Below are 20,435 nucleotides of genomic sequence, written 5' to 3' on the forward strand. Positions count from 1 at the left end.
GGGTTGGTGGCAGAATTGGCACTCCAGCCACTATAAAAAGCCTCACACTGGTTCCACTCCATCTGAACTAGTGTGGTGCTGAGGTGTCACCCGTTGCATGGCTGCACTCGAGTCCTAATCTGGGATCCTGAGTTGGTTTGCCATGTGGTGGGTGTGGCAATGCACTGTATCCGTGCCTGCTTTTAACTTCTGTTTCTCAGCAATGGCAAACTGCTGTGCCTACCCCTGTCAGATAGAAAGAAGCTGGCACCGTGTGACTCAGTGGTAGATGTGACACTGCTCCGTATTAATGGTCTGTGTGTTCAGTGGCACATCCAAGGGTTAGACAGCCACCAGCATGCAGTGGTGTGACTTACGGTGGTGGCAAGAATCATGCTTTGGGGACAGGGAGACTAGTCAGGGTCGAGGGAAAGCTGAATGGAGCAAACTTGAGCGCTCCGTACCCGAGACTGGGCTGAAGGGTCACCTTCCACAGACAAAACAGGAGTGGCTTGGTGGCAACTCTGGAAATGTCCTTGAGTGGTCCAGCCAGCGCTAAACATCTCTGGAGAGACCTGAGAAGAGCTGAGCCCCGATGGCCTCCATCCAACCTGACAGAACGTGAGAGGATCTTCTGAGAAAGGGGGGTGATGGAACCCCCCCCCCAAATCCAGGGGTGTGTGTGTATGTGTGTGTATGAAGCTTGTCATGTGAGACCCTTTAGAACCATCTGGATGTGAAGAGGCCATTCCACCCGGCAAAGCTCACCAGTCCTATCCACTTCATTCTTCTAAATAAAAAAAATCAATCATGGCCACCGCTGAAGGGGCTTCAATTAGGAACTGAGTTGAGGGTCTCTGTACTCGTGTCATGGCAATTTTCCAGGTTTTTTGTAATTTTTTAATAAACTTGTACAAATTCCTCAAATCCCGTTTACGTTTTTTTGTCATTCCGGGGTATCGCGTGCTGCTTGATGAAGTGAGTGACTGGAAATGATTTTAGCAACATGGCTGCAGAATAACAAAATGTGTGAAAAGCGTGAGGGCCCTGGATGTGTGGCCCACCCGTCTCCTCTTTGACGACGAGACCCACTTTATCTCGTTTTTTTTTTGTTTGAAGTATTGAATACAGTGTTCATTGCTATGGCGACAGGCTGTGTGTGTTCTCCTTTTCATAATGAGACTCCTAATGTTAGCGGCCTCAATAGCTCTTCCCAAATTGCACGCAATTATCCACAAAAGGGCTTATTCACGCGCATGGAGGTGGCGGCGCTCGACTCAACTTGTGTGACATTTCTAGTGGATGACAAAGAAGCATCCCCAATATGTCACTGAAACCGAGATGAAAAACCCCCAAATCACAAACGAGCGCGAGTTGCATCATTACAGTAGAGAACGATGACATTTATTAACTTTGGACTGTGAATCATCCAGACGTGAATAATGACAAACCAAAAAAAAAAATCATAAATTTATTTTCATGATTTTCTTTATTTGTCCCCAAGGATAGATACAGTTCTGACCTAAAATATAAAATGAAGCGACTTTACAAACCACTTGGTGTAGTCGGCAGGATCGGTACACAGTGAAAGCAGTGGATTCCTGCTTGTCTTGACGTTATGAAGAACATTGGAAAGGTGTAAGCACGTCAACAAAGGAGGCACGGCAGGACACAGGCGGTGACGTTATCTGTTACAGCATCTGCGACACCTTCTTGGGACTTTCTTGCAAGTGTAAGAGTTACTGAGTCTTGGACAGATGGAACATTGGAGAATAACACCAAATCACCCCTGTGAGCACGGCCAAGGATTTTCCAACAGTCGACCGATCACTTAAGGACTACAAGATCGGTCGTCTTAAGAGATGTCTTAACCTAACTATCACTCGTCAGAGATTAGAATCAACATTTTTGCTCCAACCTACATCCTTTCTAAAGGACTACTCACCGACATTTTGTAAAATTTTTTTAAACTCACTTACAAAATCCACAGAAGCTTCATCACGTCACCAACCCCTGGCAGAAATGGCCAGTACCAATCAAGACGTGTGTTCGTGACATTCAGACAATGAGTGCCCAGTTATCTGCCATTCTACATGTGAACCCCCCCACTGTAGCAAATGGAGAAAATGCACTCCAAACATCCTGAAGGAAACCTTGGAATGAGATCTCTTCAGTCAAGGTCCTCCAACCAAATCAGTGCCAGCGCTCATCATCACGTGGGGCTGAAGCCCCCTCACAGGTAACAGGCTTTACAAGGCTTCTGGAGAATGAGTGGGCTGAGCTTTGGACTAAAGGGTTGGATATCCCAGTCTGGCAGTCCCCAGTCTCATCTGATTGCAGACTCCAGAAACCGTTGGAAATGCAGCATTGATGTCGCTCCACCAGGAGCAACATGTCAGAAGTCTGACACATGGAAAATGCTTGTTAGAAACCCCGTCTGTGACGCTTCATCGGCTGGACAAGCACACCTAGTTGTAAAAGACTTCGTCTTCTGACAGGGAGCTGCTGTCTGCGTGGCGGATGGAGCTGCTCCGTCTTGGCTGGAGTGTCCCCCTCAGGGTCCTCTGCGCCATTCGGGGAAACTCCCTCTCCACTATGGTGTCCCCAAAGAGGGAAGATGGAAGGCCTGTCACAGGGACAGCAGGTACAACTTGCTGCTCCAGAGGACTGTCCTCTGGCTGAAAGTTACGCAGTGGTAATGAAGTAGCCGAGGAGGACTCATAGGAGTAGAGAGCAGCATCGTCCCCATCGAGATTCACACTGTACATTCTCTGGGGGCCATTCAGCAGGACGTTCTGGAGATATATACCCTCTGGATCTGCGCATTCAGGAAGGAAAAATCAGTTAGCACAAATACAAATAAACAATTAACAAATCATCAGCATCATAAACACTGCAGGCAGGGAGGGGACTGACTGAAAATAGAAAGAAAAGTAGACCACTGAGAGCTAACATGACTGGGGGGCTTAGCTGACGGACTGTAGGAAGAAGAAAAATTTAAAAAGACTTCAAGTGAGTTACTAAGTAATTGGACTCTATCTATCTATCGATTATCCTGCCGACTATACCAAAATTACTATCTATCTATCGATTATCCTGCTGACTATACCAAACTTACTATCTATATATCTATCTATCTATCTATTGATTATTCTGCCGACTATACCAAAATTACTATCTATCGATTATCCTGTCGACTATACCAAAATTACTATCTATCGATTATTCTGTCGACTATACCAAAATTACTATCTATCTATTGTGGAGGATGGCCGGCCGTTAATCCTGGCCAATACCCCCAAGCCGTCAGGTGGAGCCCTCCTTGCAGCATGGAGGTCCCCAGAAGACCAGCAGGGCATCATGGACAATGGACTTTTTATGCACCACCCTGCTGGATGCCATGGGGGCCACAAGAGGGAGCTGCAGGGAGGACCGAAGATTTCGTCGTGCCCTATAACCTGGAAGTTCGTCATAGGAAGAGCGACGGGCTTCCGGGTTGAAGAAAAGAACTTTTACCTGACCCGGAAGTGATTGAGAATCACATGGACTGGGGATTGGGAACACTTCCGGGTCAGGAGATATAAAAGGACTGTGGGAGCTCCCAGAAGGCGAGCTGAGCTGGGTGGAAGGGTGGCAACGCGTCTGGGAGCTGGAGGATTGATTTATTGTGATTAGTGATTGTTTATATGAGTATTGTGGTGGAGAGTGTGCTTTGTACACTGTGGAAGTTTAATAAAGTCAAGGATTGGACTTTTACCTGGTGTCTGGAGTCGTGGACAGGGGTTCAAGGGAATGAAAGCGCCCCCTATCTACCACACTATCTATCTATCTATCTATCTATCTATCTATCTAAAGTTTGGCTCTGTCGTTTCATTATTAATGCTTTGACCTTGCATGCTAATTCTTATACCAATATTCAGATTTAAAACTTGAACTGAGTGACATGTCTTACCTTGGAAAAGCATAGAATCCTGGGAAGCCTTCCCATCAGGATCATCGCCATCATCCATGGATGACCAGGCACTCATGGTGGCCTCAGCAATGGCAAACTGCTCTGCCACCCCTGTCAAACAGAAAGAAGTTGTCACCATGTGATTCATTGCCTTCTTTCATGGCACTGCCCATATTAATGGTCTGTGTGTTCAGTGGCACATCCAAGGTTGGACTACTACCAGCACACAGTGTGTTTGTTGCATTAAAGGAAACTCTGACTTGCAGCTCGGTGGCATTTTGGGTTGAACACGCACAGTCTAAAAGTTTGGATGTGTAAAGACTCCTCAGAGCCAAAGAAGAATTGCTGGTGAAGGACCCTGAGCTGATGTCCTGTTACATAAAGCAGGTACCAAGTATGTTAATGAGTACAATTGCCAACCTTAACCTAAACCAGGTCTGCCACAAATGTGCATTCTAGTCCTGTTCAGCAAGTAGGATGTCAGAGGCAGTAAGTAGGTGATGGAGTGAAGTCAAAACACAGGGAAAACCTGGGAAAGAACCACTAATGGTGAGCATAAGGTTTACTCTGTCGCCTTCATGGGCTTAGTGAGGAACTACAGCTGACAACCATACCATGCATGCCAAGGTGGGCTCCATCACTACTGGCCAACCAAAAAAGGGGAAAATAGATTGTGACATCCTCCCCTTCCTCTTCCTCCTCCACGTCTCAGAGGCCCATGTCACCACTATCGACCCCGAGCCTACCTGCAGCAAAGCGGGCTTCTTTGAGCTCATCGGTCAGGTCGCTGTATTGCTCCTCGTCTGGTAGTGGTGGGCCGCTCCAGCTCTCTTGCCTGCTGCTCCAGCCTTTCCATTCAATGAGGTGGGCAACACGACCGCGGGCCATGGCTGTTGGCTTTGTAATGTGGTCCTTGATGGTTGCGACCAGACCTACCCAGAAAAAGAAGACATAGAGGACAATGAATATGTGGAGGACTTCAATTTATAAAAGTCAGAGCTTCCACCAAAGAGGATGGTGCCAGTCGCTGCATCAAGAGACCAAAGGAGCAGGTCTGTCTTAACGCATGGGCACGCTGGGCATTTGCCCACGAGCATAGGGGGTCCCATGCTAATCTATGTATGTTGTGACTTGCTGAGTGCTTGTGTAGGTAGGGGCCTCAGTGCACTGCTTTGCCCAGGGGGGATTATAATGCTGTTAAGATGGCCCTGAGTGGGTTAGCAGCTGACCAGGCCTGACTGAAATCTTTCCTGTGGATGGCATTCCATTGTTTGTAAATTTAGGAGGAATGCATGACATGTGGATGCATTGGAGACCCTCTGGACAGCTCTGGTAGAGGATATTCACAAAGCTGTTAATGTCATAACCAGTGGCTTTTCTTGTCCATTGCCAGGTTTCCTAATAGTTAAGGACATCTTGAAGGGGCAGGCCTCTTGTCTGAGTGTGCCACAGGACACGACTTAGTGCTTGTATACCACGGTATAGAGGCCTTTGTACTGCCAGCCGTAGGGGTTTTATCCATTATTATAATACCAGACGTCATAACACTTTCCTGGGCAGATAAACGGTTATTAGCTTTTGTGATGGACAGCTGGGGCTCTTAACTGGTTCATGTTGTAAGGACTGGGGGAAAGGACTTGTATGGGGTATTATCTCCCCCAGAATGGCAGAAGGCAGCCTCCCCTGGCTTGGTACAGTGCAGCCCCTGTTGGGGTCCGTGGTCTCTGCTGAGCCCTTTATTGCAGCACTTCCGCCCCAGGAACACGTGGCGCACTACCAGGTGTTCTATGAAAGGAGCATTTGGGGAGCCAGAGTTGGGAGGATGAAGAAGTGCAAAGCTTGCCAGTCAAGGAGTGAAGACGGAAGGACAGAGAAAAGGTGATCAGGAAGTACACTTCCTCTTTACTTGTGGTTGGTGCTGATGGGAAAACCGTTTCCCCCTTGAAAACAAAGCCTTGGGGTGCTGGTGCACCCCGTGATGGCCCCACTTTGAAATCTCAAACACTCCCTCTCTCTCTCTCTCTTTCCATATATTTATTTTATGGCCTGTAAGGGGAACACCAAGCCCCAGAACCCCCCTACACAACTACTACACACACAGACCCGGGTTCAAACACCGTTCTTTTTATTACACCAAGTGTACTTTTCACACGGATCATATCCACATTGCCATAAAGGGTTCCTCTCAAACCTTTCAGTCCTGTCATTGTTTGCTGCATTCTCCTCCACCCCAGCCAGGTGAGTGTCGTCCATCTCCTCTCCCGACTCTGACTCTTCCTGGACAGTGTGGAGGGTTCTCTTTTAACTCCGGACCCGGGAGTCCTTCTAGTGCTTAGTCAGTTGTCTCCAGGAAGCACTTTTGGGTCAAGCAGAGGCTCAGATAAAAAAAAGAAAAAAGAAATCTTGAATCCCCCCCTTGGTGGCACCCATGGGACGCAGCAGGGCTAGCTCATGGTGCTACAACTCCATCGTACTCCTGGGTCCGACATAAAAGGAAGCCATGCAGCTTCCTCCAGCGGAAGAAGATGGAGGTGGGAGGAAGAAGGAAGGCAACACTCAATGGCCCATATCAATGACCTCAATCAGTCCTCATTGTATTCAGGGTTCTCATGAAAGAACTTAATGATGACGGTCATGTAGAAGGAAGGAGAAAATTGTTTAGAAATGTGCTTCTACGACCTTTGGGAGGTATTTTTAATAATAAAGACGTATAGTAATTGTGAAAAAATTCAACCTCTAGATTTTGATGAATCTTGACGTTTTAGGCCTTCCCGAGTTTGAAAATACCATTTTTGAAATGACGTCTGTCTGTGTGTAAACACGATAACTCGAAGACGCTTTGACCTCAGGTCAGGTTGGGGGGCATGCACTGGTACAGCGTGTTGCTGCACCCACCACATGACGGAACAGCTTGGGGTCCTGGTTGGCAACCCCCCAGGCAGACACACGGTCCAATCCCACCCTCCGGAAATGACCCTCTATCTGCCGCAGCCAGGTGTTACATGAGCATCCCATCGGCCTGGTCGAGCCACACGAGTCCTCAACATTGAGGGTCCTGCAAGCCAGATTACCCTCGGGTAATCACACCACATGGCCATAGTGCCATAACTGACGCTCCCTTACAATGAACGTCATGTGCCTCATTCAGGACTCCATGAAAAACACAAAGTCAAACCAGTGGTACCCATGGATTCTCCGAAGAGACACAGTACTGAAGAAGCCCAGTTGGCAACCCTCCAGGCAGACAAGCGGTCCCACCCTCCAGAAATGACCCTTTATTTGCCGCAGCCGGGGGTTACATAGGCGTCCCCTTGGCTTGGTCCACCCGCTCTGGTCCTCAACAAATAGGATTCTGTGAGCCGGATCACCATTGAGGGAATCACATGACAGATCTGACGCTCCTTCACAATGCAGGTAATGTGCCTCATTCGGGACTCCATGAACAACACAAAGTCAAACCAGTGGTACCCATGGATTCTCCAAACAGTCCTAGCACTGAAGGAGTCCAGTCTCTAATCTCAGGGCACCATAGAGCAAAGGTGGTCCGGAGAGAGGATGTGCAGAGTAGGAGTAACGATTGGACGAGCAGTGTGGAGGGGCGTGGTCAAGGCTGAATAACACGAACACGACTTTTTAATTGAATTTAATTTTTTAACCTTTTAATTTAATAAAGTGACACCACAGACTAAAAAATGTAAATATTATATGATGTTTGTTATATTATATAATCATTTATCTACAGATACTCTTTAAATGAAGATCAGAGCTAGAGATGTCCACCTATGTTACAAAAGAACAACATTTCACGGGGTGTACTTACTTTTTCACATGACCATAGATACTCAAACGTCACCACCACGCGTGTCTTTAGAATATGCAAAGAAAGAAAAAATGTCACCTAAGCAAGGGGAGGATGTGACCAGCGTGGGAATTGAACTCGGCCTGTGAGGCAGCAGGTATAACCAGAGTGCCACCAATCTTGGCATTCAAAAAAAAAAACACGTAAAGACCAACACATCCCACCCACAAAAAAAAGAGAGATGGGAATAATCACACGGCCCATTCACACCAATGAAAGCAAGTAGGAGTTCAGCTGCCTGCCGCACAGTTTCCATGGTGGAAGAGGTGGGGATCACATCAGGCCCGGGGAGAGGCACCTGCCGGTGTTCTATTTAGAGAAAGTGACTCCGGGGGGATTCCTTGTTTTTGTCCTTTACTTCATGGCGCTCAGAACACTCATCTTGTTATTGCTGCCATGGATGCTGCTGAGAGTCACGCCACAGGAAGGCGAGGTGGCTTTGGCACGGCCACCAAGAAGCAGCTGAGTCCAGCTCTGCCTCCATGGGGCCGCTGACTCTGACGTTCTTGGGTTCCTTTTTGCCGCAGTGACAGCAGCTTGGTGGTCCGCGGAATACAGAATATGGAATATGTGCCATCAAAGTGTTTCTCGTCCCCCAAATCCTGTGATGGAGACGCCTGAGCCAGGCCAGTTTAATAATGCCAACGATTAAGAGAAAGAGAGAGAGAATTAGAGAGTTAGAGAGCCAAAGACCCCGAAGGCAGAGTAGAGCAGAGGTTAGAGGACCATCCGCAGGTAACCATGGCAACAACCTGCTTCTTCTTAATTTGCACATCAGAGCCCAGCATGACAGTAAAGAGACGAGGGAGCGCTCAGTACGGACACAGAGGCCCGCTCTTTGGAAGGGAGAGGGGCTAAAGAAGCCCACTGGTGCGCCACATGGGGAAGTCGTGACTGGGACTGTCTGGATTGCAATAGAAGAGGCGGAGAGCAGACCTGACGGTAATGGAGCATGACGGCATGGCAAACCGAAAAAATAAAGAAAGAAATACAGAAAAATAAAAGGGCTGGGGAGAAGAAGTGCAGGGACACAGAAGGAAGCATTTGATTGTGTGGGGTACATCAAAGGGAGACGACTGAAAAAGAAGGAGACGAGAGAAATGGAGAGCGTCGGACAAAGTCGCTGTCTGATCACGAGAGACTTCAAATGGCTTATAAGCAACTAAATAGACAGGACCACCCGCCTGCTTATTTTTGGACCTCCTCATTGCCTTACAGGGTGTCTCATTCAGGGGATGGTGTTCTTTACTGAATGCAGGACATACCTGAGCCTGTAGATATACCCCTTCAGTAAGGTCAGGTTAGGTCAGGTTGGGGGACACGGATTGGTACGCATGACGAAACAGCTCAGGATCCCAGTTGGCAACCCCCCAGGGTTCAGCCCCACCCTCCGGAAATGACCCACTATCTGTTGCGGCCAGGTGTTACATGGATGCCCCCTTAGCCTGGTCCAACCACTCGGGTCATCAAAAATAAGCCGGATCCTCGGGTAACTGCGCCACATGGCCGTAGTGCCGTAACTGACGCTCCCTCACAATGCAGGTATTGTGTCTCATTTGAGACTCTGTGAACAACCACTCAAAATCAAACCAATAGGTACCCAAGGGTTCTCCAAAGAGACAGTGCTGAAGGAGTCCAGTCTTCGACTCAGGTCACTGGATAGCGTCCATGTCTTGTAAACAGGAAGCACTAGGACTCAAAAGACTTGGACCTTCGTCCTTTTGCAGAGATATCGGGAGCGTCACACACCCCTTTCCAGCAACCTCATGACCCTCCATGTTCTCCCAATCCATCAACTGACTTTATTGGAAGAGTCACCACAGACATGACTGTCACTGTCGAGGTAAGCAAACCCCTCGATAAGATAGACACTCTATCTGCAGACAGACACACTTCGTCATTAAAGGCCTTCAGTAACCACACCAGAAATAATCAGACGAGATACACGACATTGCCAAAAGTATTGGGATGCCTGCCTTTTCACACACATGAACTTTAATGACATCCCATTCTTAATCCATAGGCTTTAATATGGCGTTGGCTCACCCTTTGCAGCTCTAACAGCTTCTACTCTTCTGGGAAGGCTTTCCACAAGATGTAGGACTGAGTGTGTTAATAGGAATTTGTGACCAGGAGAGCATTTGTGAGGTCAGGCACTGATGTTGGATGAGAAGGCCTGGCTCGCTTGCGGTCTCTGCTCTAATTCATCCCAAAGGTGTTCCATCGGGCTGAGGTAAGGGCTCTGTGCAGGCCACTCAAGTTCCTCGCTCCTCCATTTCTTTATTGACCTGGCTTTGTGCAGTCATATTGCCATCCCCAAAATGTTCCCACAAAGTTGGGATTATGAAATTGTCAAACATGGCTTTGTATGCTGAATCACTAAGAGTTCCTTTCACTGGAACTGAGGGGCCAAGCACAACCCCACACCATAATCCCCCCTCCACCAAATTTCACACTTGGCACAATGCAGTTAGGCGAGTCCCGTTCTCCTTGCCTGACTCGTCCATCGGATTGCATGATTCGTCACTCCAGAGAACACGTCTGCACTGCTCTCGAGTCCGGTGGCAGGTGGTGGGCTTTACACCACTGCATCCGACGCTTTGCATTGCACTTGGTGATGTCAGGCTTGGCTGCAGCTGCTTGGCCATGGAGACCATTCATTCCATGAAATTCTCTCTCTACGCTGCACTGTTCCTGAGCTTTTGGCAACTCCTGGCCACCTTAGCATGTGCTCTCTCGGCTCTGTGATTTGACATGGCCTACCACTTCGTGGCTGACTTGCTGTTGTTCAGAATGGCTTCCACTTTGTTAAAATACCAGTGGAATATTTAGTAGCGAGGAAATTTCACTAATGGATTTATTGCACAGGTGCCATCCTATCATGGTACCAGGCTTGAATTCACTGAGCTCCTGAGAGGCACTCATTCTTCCACAAACATTTGTAGCAGCCATCTGCATGCCTAGGAGATCAATGTTATACATTTGTGGCCATGGAAGTGTTAGGAACTTCTGAATTCAATATTTAGACAGGGGTCCCAATACTTTCGGCAATATATATCTTTAAATTGCTTTAAAATGTAGCTTTCACTTCAATCATTCATACATACAGTAACATAACCAGGGCAAAGAGGTGGTGTTGGATCAGTGCAGCCGTCATTCAGTTCTTCAGTGGGAAATTCTGATGAAAGTACGTCTGGGTCCGGCAGAGCACGAGGTAACATTTGGACAGCATCTTGAAGGTTCCTCGCCATTCTAAACACTCACACAGTTTGCATTTTCATTGAGTTTTTTATGAAACTTGCCAGTTATGGGTTATCTCCCATTCTTTGCTACATCTGTTATGTGAGGACTGTGCTCTTCTAAGACCTGTGGCGCCTGCTCTAAGCACTCATGGCCTCTGCCTGAAAGTGAGGGGTCAGGCCTGCTTTAATGGACCGCAATCCCTGCCTAACTCTAAACAGCAGACGGTGGCCCCTGGCCATATGCTGATCGCCACCAAACAGCACTTTTAAATCGCCTGCCTGAGTCTGGCCATAACTACCCTCTACGGGGGTCAGGTTCTTTCTGTCAGCTGACATAATAAAATCCTGTGTTTAGAATAAATGTCCCCGATCACGGTGGCACACTTCAAACCTTTGGAGTAAATAAACTGTCACTGGCGAGAAATCGCTCAGAGCCTCTGCCCCTCTGCTTTTCACGCCAACACACCGATAATGTTGGCCGTGACAACAACAACAACATTTATTTATGTGGCACATTTTCATACAAACAGTAGCTCAAAGTGCTTTACATAATTAAGAATAGAAAAATAAAAGACACAATAAGAAAATAAAATAAGTCAACATTAATTAACATAGAATAAGAGTAAGGTCCAATGGCCAGGGGGGACAGAAAAAACAAAAAAACTCCAGACGGCTGGAGAAAAAATAAAATCTGTAGGGATTCCAGACCATGAGACCGCCCAGTCCCTCTGGGCACAAAAGGGCCTTGGGGTCAGGAAACAGCAGCTCACCCACTTCAGCGATAAGGGAACTCTCATCTTGAACAAGTGGGCGAGCAGACGACTGACTTTTAACTGCTACTGCTGCAAGGGTGTCACACTGCCCGGTGACAGAGTTTCTCGCTGTCGACCTCGCTAGCGTCTGTACTCGACCCCAGACCAGACCAACCACTTAGTAGCATGGATTGGAATGAAGTTACGTGTAGCTTATGTTTTATTATTGCTTTTAATTATATTAAATGATTTCATATGTGGTTATGAATTGGTGTTCTGTCTCTTTAAATGTGAGGAAATTCATTGTGGGTGGAGCCCCAAGAGGTGGGGCCACCTGTCAATCTCCATTAAGGGTCCACCCCCAGCCCTATAAAGGCCGGGCAGGCAGTCAGGCAGACAGGCAGTTAGTTAGTTAGTTCGTTCATTCAAGTGATTGATATTGTGAGTATTTCTGCTTAGGACTGAATTTTGTGGCCATTTTGGTTATTATTGCTCTTGTTTAAGGGTAGAAGCAAGCTGAGGTATCTTATGAAGCCATGAAACCCACCTGAGGAAGCACAAACACCTGGGACGCCAATTGTCACAAATGTTATGGTGCTCTGAAATGGGGTTGGTGGGGGGGGTGGTGTAGAAAAAGTATTATGTGAGTGAAATGTATGCAGACCCCCTGAAATGAAAGTCCGCACTTTAATCACAATGTCTGAATCATTGTATGTGTCACTTTACACTGTGGAGCAGAGGGGTACATCAAGGATAAACGTGTCTTTGTCCCACGCATCATGGAGGGCACAGTATGCAGTATGTCGGGGTGGGCAAAGTCATTCCTGGAGGGCCACAGTGGCTGCAGGTTTTTCTTCCAACCCAGTTGCTTAATAAGAAGCACTTATTGCTCAAGTAACACTTCTGCTTCATTTTTGTTGACTCGCTTGTTAAGATTTTGAACCCTCATTGCTTATTTTAGTCTTAAACTGCTGTATTCTTGCTTTTTAAATGACCCCTAATTAACAATAAGATGCAAATGACAAAAGAAACGAGTAGTTCTCCATTTAGCTTGTTTCCATTACATCGGTGTGTGTTTATCATGCACTATTTGGTTTAATTAAATACTTGGAAAGAAAGTGAAGGACTGAGAATTACTCGGTGGCAAGGTGGCTTTGGCACGGGCACCAAGAAGCAGCTGAGTCCAACTCTGGCTTCGTGGGGCCGCTGACTCTGAAGTTCTAAGGTCCCTTTTTGCTGCAGTGAAAGCAGCTCGGGGGTCCGTGCCATACAAGATATGTGCCATCGAAGTGTTTCTCGTCCCCTGAATCCTGTGATGGAGACGCATGAGCCAGGCCAGTTTAACAGTGCCAACGATTGAGAGAGAGAGAGTTAGAGAGCCAAAGACCCCGATGGCGGAGTAGAGCAGAGGTTAGAGACCCGCAGGCAATAACCTGCTTCTTCTTAATTTGCACATCAGAGCCCAGCATGGCAGTAAAGAGGCGAGGGAGCACCGAGTACAGACACAGAGGCCCGCTCTTTGGAACGGAGAGGGGCTAAAGAAGCCCACTGGTGCGCCACATGGGGAAGTCGTGACTGGGACTTCACATCATCTTCATGATATCCTTGGAAACGAAACAAAATCTAGGATGTGAGAATGACCTGACATGGCAGAGTTAAAGCACTGACAAGCCAAGAAATTAAATTATTGGCAAAAAACTGTTTTCTCATTAAGCAAATGGCTTGTAACAAAAACCGTCAGCCACTGCGGCCCTCCAAGACTGACTTTGCCCACCCCTGCAGTATGTGTACCAGTTCAGAATTTAGTAATTGGTGTCAGTCCTATACAAAAAATAAGTTGTCCTTCAAAGCTTTTAATGAGTAAAGTCGAAGCAGAAGAAACGATGCGTGAGTGAAAACTGGAAGTCATAATAGCGTTATAGGCCCCTCAGGCAAAGCAATGCACTGAGCCCCTACCTGCACAACCAGTCACAGGAATAAAAATGTAAATGTAAATATTTATTGTATGGGTACTTCCAACAAAATCAGTGTTTAAACATTAAAAAACACACTGTACAGCAAAGATTAAACAACACAAACATTTGAACAATATAACATGAGCCTTTAAAAACACAAAAATCACACTCAATTGGTAAACCATACAGACAGAGATGGCACAGTATGGAATTACTATGAATTATTTATTATTAACCAAGTGTTCAACACAAACATTTGCGAAATTTCTTTGCAGAGAATTGAGTTGAAGTGACGTTAACAGATACGCTTTTACGTGATGTAGTGTGTGAGATCCGTACCTGCACATGAGGTGGCAGAGGTGGCAGAGGTGACTGTGATACTAAATCAGAGGCGAATGCCAATGTCCTCTTGTAACACAATAACAAATATTTATAGTTTAGTATTTATTTATTTATTGACAGCAAGTCACAACGTACATAGATTAGCATGGGGCATAAGCAACTGCCCAGCGTGCCCATGGGTTTACATTAAGATGGCCCTGAGTCAGACACATGATACAACGGAGCTCAAAATGTTAACCGGAAATCAAAGTCAAAAAGGAATATACAAGAAGTCGAGTACCAAAAGAAACATGAAGGCCTCATGTAAAACGTGAGCAGTCATTATCCAACCTTGTCGCTCATATCGCCACCGTTCATTCTTTATTTACTGAGGTTGGCACATTTGCTTCCGCTCTGAAGAAAGTGTTTGACAATAAAACCAAGAAAAGATCTGAAAGGGGGCCATCTGTCTGCTTGTCTTTAAGACATTCTTTATTGTCCTGCAAAATCCATTAGGAAACTCTCGAGACCCTGCCGTGGATCAAAGTTTACTCCTAACTTGGGTCGGCGCATAGAGTGACACTCCATTTAAAGAAGAGGATCACGATCAAAGGAGAAAATATAAATGATAATAAATCAAACAGCTCATAAGGCAGGCATGTTCAGCCGTCACAGAACACTTCTTCAATAACACGTCCCTCTTGATGAGATGAGACCTGGTGAGAGGCTCACACTCGAGCTCAAGAGCTCCAAAGGGGGCTTCAGCTGCTGCTGCTTCCCCTCACCTCGCCTCTCTCCTGAAATGTCAATGGAGTCGCCTAACTGACTGTGATCAGGAGGACGGGGGATTGGGCCTGGAGCTTGTAGAGAGAGCGGACAGATCTCATGCTTGGCAATTTGAACAGGTAAGCAAAGCTAGAAGCTGCCGGATGGAATCCTGAAAGCTTTGCAGTAAGAAAAATGAACGATTCACCTGGGGCCTCATGTATAACGCCGTGCGTAGAACTCGCACTATAACATGGCGTAAGCACAAAAGCCGAAATGTGCTTACGCACAGAAAAATCCAGATGCAGGAATCGGTGCGTACTCCAACTTCCACGTTCTTCCGCTACATAAATCCCGATCAGCGTGAAAACTAACGCTCGTGCACGCGCATTTTGTAACGCCCCAAATCCTCCCAGAATTACGCCTATTTGAATATGCAAATCAATATAAATCGCCCTTAAGCGCAGCCTTCTGTGAAAAGACAATGGGAAAAGCACGGGGGGAAACATAAGAATTTCAGCGAATACCAAGTGGAGGCAAAGGAAAAACATACTATTTGTTCAAATAAACCGTGGTATAATCAACAAAATGAAGTTGATCGAGTGACATAGCGTGTTGGAGAAACTTGAAAGCTCACATTCACAAAATCGCACAGTGCCGGAAATAAAAAAGAAGTCACATATCAAAGTTGCCGTGAAAAGAAGAGTTGTAAGCCCACTGTCTGAGTGTCATATGAAAGCTTATTAGGGTACAGAGAAAAAAGGCACACGGTAGGGAAAAAGCACGAAATGTCAACTTTAATCTCGAATTTTCCACTTTAATCACGTAGTTTATTTTGTCATTTAGTAGAACATCATAAACTTCATCTTAAAATCGTTTAATTAACCAGTTTCTAAAATCACATCGTAATTAAAGTAGCACGTTAAATGCTTTGTTTTGTATTTGATCTTCTACTCGTATGTGCTCTGTGTGTGTGAATCACTACTTGCTTCTTAAACTGGCTCTCTTCCTCCAACTGGACACAGAATCCATTACATTCGTGATATTACAGCTCTCTGAATAACTAAAATACTGAGATGTATACGTGATGTCATTTTCATGATGATAGGAGCTAAAGCACATTATTAAACATGTGTTTCATGAGCCTCGTGCTCATGACAAGCATTTATCTTTTGTCGAAATTTGTCACTGTGTTGTTATTTTCTCTTTCTGTTGTATATTCAATATATATTGGTGTGGCCGCCCCAAGAGTCCTTGCTTTTCTTTCCCCAAGTAACCGATCGCCACACAATCAGCTCTGTAATAGAAGTTAAGCCATCTGTAAGCTTAGCGCCGATTCTTCAAAACGTTTAAAGAACATTGAAATATCTTCGTAGTAAATGTTTAATTATTCTGTCCTTCACGACACTCCCAGTGAAGAATATAGATTATTTAAATGAAGTTAAAGTTTTATGTGTATAATTTAACAAACATATTTTGCTGCATTTCACCTTAAAAATGATATCGTCATCATATGTAAATACGCGCTTTATAAAGTGGCCCAGGTTGTGAGATATTATAACTGTAGTGCAAGTTTACAGTGGGGTGATTGTACTTATAAGTACAGACAGTTCTACAAGGAGCAATTGATTGAGTGCATTTAAAGTTCTTGGGATGAAACTGTTTCTGAACCGCGAGGTCCGTACAGGAAAGGCTTTAAAACGTTTTGCAGTGGCTGAGACAGAGTGTCCTTAAAGCTGTATACCGATAATTCTCTTTCCGATCAGCTGCTGCTGTGATTCACACTCAGATACAGTGATATAAATACTCCGAATCGTGCAGTGAGAGTAATATGGAAAAAGATGATCCGCTGTGGCAACTCCTAACGGGAGGAGCTGAAAGAAGAAGAAGAAGAAGGAGAAGAAGAAGGTGCAGTGAGAGTAACAACGCTAAAGCAGTTATGGTATTTGGAATACTATGGTTGTTCCCTGAACCATTATATTGTTACGAGTTAATTACAATCAGATGCATTACACTAATAAACAATATGCGGTTAGTTTCTGTGTATTTATAAAGCCGCGTCATGAAAATAATGAGTAATCATACAAGAACAGTACCATTGCTTTGACGCTGGGTGCCGCCAGTTTGCAAAACCGAGCGGAGAACTTGCGTACGACAAGGCATGAGGTACCGTGGAAAAGTGCGGGGCTTTACGGCAAGTGTAGGTTTTATACATCGCGATTTGAACGTGGAATAGTTCTTACGCAACATTTCTGTGCGTACGCACCGTTTATACATGAGGCCCCTGGTCTTGGAAGTTTTAACGTTATTGTTAAACAACTTTGAATCACAGGGGATTTCATTTGGCTTATTTGATACTTATTGCATATTAACAACAAAAAAAAAACTTTTAATGTCAAAGTGAAAACAGATCAGTCTGAAATATTTAATATTAATAAATCTTTACATTTACTGTATATAGTGCCATTCTCACAGCTCAAAGTGCTTGAGTGATTGGGCAGCCATTTCAAACATCACTTATGTGCAGCATCCAAATGGATGAGGCAACGGCCACCATTATTGCACCAGTACACCCACCACACAGGAACTTTTAGGTGGTGAAGGGGTGAGAGAAAGACAATTAAAGACTGGGGATAATTAGGGGGCCAGAATGACTAGGCCGTGGCGGGCAATTTAGTCAGGATATCAGGATATACCTTACTCTTTAGGATGCCCAGGAATCTTTTATGACCACAGCAAGTCAGGACCTCGGTTTTATGTTTCATCTAAAGGACAGTGCCATTTCTAGAGCATGATTTCCCCGTCACTGCACTAAGGTATTAGGTTCTACATTCAGACCACAGGACAAGCATCCTCTGCTGGCCTCACCAATCCTCTTCCAGCAAGAACCCATGCTTTTCCTAGATGGTCTCCCATCCAAGTACTGGCCGTGTTTGAGGTGGGTGATCTCTTCTCAAGTCTTTTACCAATATAAAACACAAAAATGATCGATCTCATAAGCCGCTTTAACACAACACTCCTACATCATCACAGTTACAGCCAATTGGTTTTAGTGGTCCCACACTTTTTGGTTCAAAGGTGGTCACCTTTCTAGGGTCTGGAGTTGATTGTCATATAAAAGCACCTGATCTGGAAGGCACACATACATGAGGGTACCTTGCCTATATTTACACATTACCTGGTGGGTTGCCAAGCAATAAGGGGTGACATGGGACAGGAATCTGGCCCAATAAAGCCTTAAAGAGTTGAAAGATATATGAATCACATTAATGAAGGCTGCCTGGGGTGAGGTCTGATTCTGGTTTACACTATGACACTAGCATGTCATTTAAAGTACACATTGTAAAACTATCCTGATGTGGGGTGCAAAATCTGTACATTTTGGTTTATATCTCCATGATATTTTGTTCAAGACAAGACAACAGATGAACTACATTCAGGACATATCAAAGCATGTCTTCTTCCCAGTTATACCTCACTTTTAAAACAGCTGTTCTAACAAAGAAAGGAAGACATGCTGGTGGCTCAGGCTATCAATTGCTTTATAACCTAAGAAAGGATGGACATCTAGTTATTTAACAGCCTGGGAAAGGAAGACATAGCGACACTTGAGGCAACATCAAAAACGTTGTATTGTTTGGGAAAACGGACGAGCGAATTCATTCATTATATTGATAGCCAGCCAATCAGAATATCTAACAATCACATCTTACAAAACCCCATAGGTAGAATTTTAGAATAAATATGTCTCGTCTGAGTTGCGATATACTAAGGAAGGAGGGAGGAAGAAGATGGGACAAAGACGTCAGAAGAGAACAGAGCAGCGTCAACATGCGGCCGTTTCCATCAGAAAAGCATCTAATGAATAACTACAAGTGCTCGATCACAAGCCGCCTGCGACATTCATCCTTGTCATCTGTAACTTTTTGCAAACTTTTTCTAAAGGCTATATATATAAATTCAGACTTTTCTATCAGTCCTATTTTCTACTATTCTTTGTTCCAGTGGTATTATTATTATTTATGTAATAAATACCATGCTGCTTTTAACATTCTATGCTTTATCTTCATTTCTAGAATGATTGAAGTAATAAGGTAGATTTCTTTGAGCACCTGGTGCAGCCGGAGGTTTGCCATACATTCTGTGCTGCGAGGTTTATTAAGGTTGCGGGTGAAAGCTCCACCCAAAAGTACGTAAAGTAATTAATTATTGGCTGATAAATGACCTATAGTCAAGAGTGCTGAGCCTTTGTATGTTTAAATGTATTCTTGGAGACCAAAAGTAATATTAAGGTCTGAGATATCATTAAAATATTGTATGTTGCTTGTGCCGATAATAAGTAAATTTCTTAAAGTGCTGAGAGAGTGACAGGCTTATTCCTAAGGCACCTGTGTGGTTTAAAGTGCTAGAGGTTAGCCCTTTTGTGGTTAGGGTCTGTGTGTATGCGTATATCTATGTATGTGTGTGTTAATCTTAAAGTGCAACAGTAGACCAACCTGGTAACGAACTTGATAAGTACACTTACCCTTGAAGAAAACAGGTAAAGGGTAAGTAGAGGGCAATGCTACAATAATACATATCTAAAACATGTTTTTTCCATCTTAAAAATATTGAAAGAAAGATCAAAATGTTTTCTAAATAAGCAAGATACAGAGAAACTAATTTATGTGTTTGCTTCTAGTACGATTGACTACTGCAATGCGTTATTCACTGGCTGTTCAAATCTTTCTCTATGTAGCTTTCAGTTAAATCAAAATGCAGCTGCAAGAATCCTTACAAGAACTACAAAGTTTGAACCCATAACTCCTGTTCTCATGTCCTTGTACTGGCTTCCAGTTCAGTTTAGGGCTGATCTTAAAGACCCCCTTTTAACTTATAAAGCCTTAAAAGGCCCTGCTTACTTATCTGAGCTTATGATTATTTACAAATCTGAGTGCACATTAAGATCTCAAGATGTCGACCTGCTCAAGATTTCAAGGATTACTAAATTAGTTCCAGGACCTTAAAGATGTGGAATGATCTACCTACTTATATAAGAGAAGTCACTTCAGTCTCAACTTTTAAATTCAGGCTGAAGACTCACAACTTTAGTCTAGTATACCATGACTAGAGCTGCTGATTAGCTGATTATACTGCATTTCTGTTTTTTATTCATTTTAAACCATTAATAACCCTCCTCTATTCTGTTTCTCTTCTCAGTATCTGGATGCGACACTTGGTGCCACTGCTCTAATGCCAGACTGTTCTCTTGCGTATGGAAAAGTCGCCAAAGGTAAAGAAGCATTGGAGTCATTGTTCTCTCATCTGATTGGACGGCCAGCACAGACTCTACTATAGAAAACCCAGGAGTGGGCAGGCAGCCAGTTGGCCAAGGTCTCCAAGGCTGTGACTTTGTTTTTAACTTTCTCTTCTACAATTTTAATCACCACCCTTGTCAACTGGCCATAGTTTGTCAACTAAATTCATGGAGAGAAATCGTTGGTATTCATTTTTGCTTAATCAGTGTCTACCTCGTTCTTGCATGTTTTAACAAATCTACAATTCTGAGTGTTCCAGTTCTGTATTTAGTAATTAATATCATCTCTACTACTTGTGTTTGTTCACAGCGCT

At 44.7% G+C, this 20,435-nt stretch overlaps 1 protein-coding gene across 2 annotated transcripts in view; it reads right to left on the reverse strand.

Moving 5' to 3' along the window:
• Positions 1 to 1,479: 1,479 nt before the first annotated feature.
• The window catches only part of fam131c (family with sequence similarity 131 member C), a 46,414-nt gene continuing 27,458 nt past the window's right edge, over positions 1,480 to 20,435 (reverse strand). For both annotated transcript variants that reach the window (XM_039755480.1, XM_039755481.1), the window contains exons 5-7: positions 4,678 to 4,863; positions 3,932 to 4,042; positions 1,480 to 2,797 (exon numbers count right to left, since the gene is read on the reverse strand). In XM_039755480.1, the coding sequence (XP_039611414.1) occupies positions 2,448 to 2,797; positions 3,932 to 4,042; positions 4,678 to 4,863 (647 nt within the window). In that variant the 3' untranslated portion in view covers positions 1,480 to 2,447. The remainder of the gene's footprint in view (positions 2,798 to 3,931; positions 4,043 to 4,677; positions 4,864 to 20,435) is intronic.

Source organism: Polypterus senegalus, chromosome 6 (assembly GCF_016835505.1).
Source record: "Polypterus senegalus isolate Bchr_013 chromosome 6, ASM1683550v1, whole genome shotgun sequence".
In the NCBI taxonomy this organism is placed as follows: domain Eukaryota; kingdom Metazoa; phylum Chordata; class Cladistia; order Polypteriformes; family Polypteridae; genus Polypterus; species Polypterus senegalus.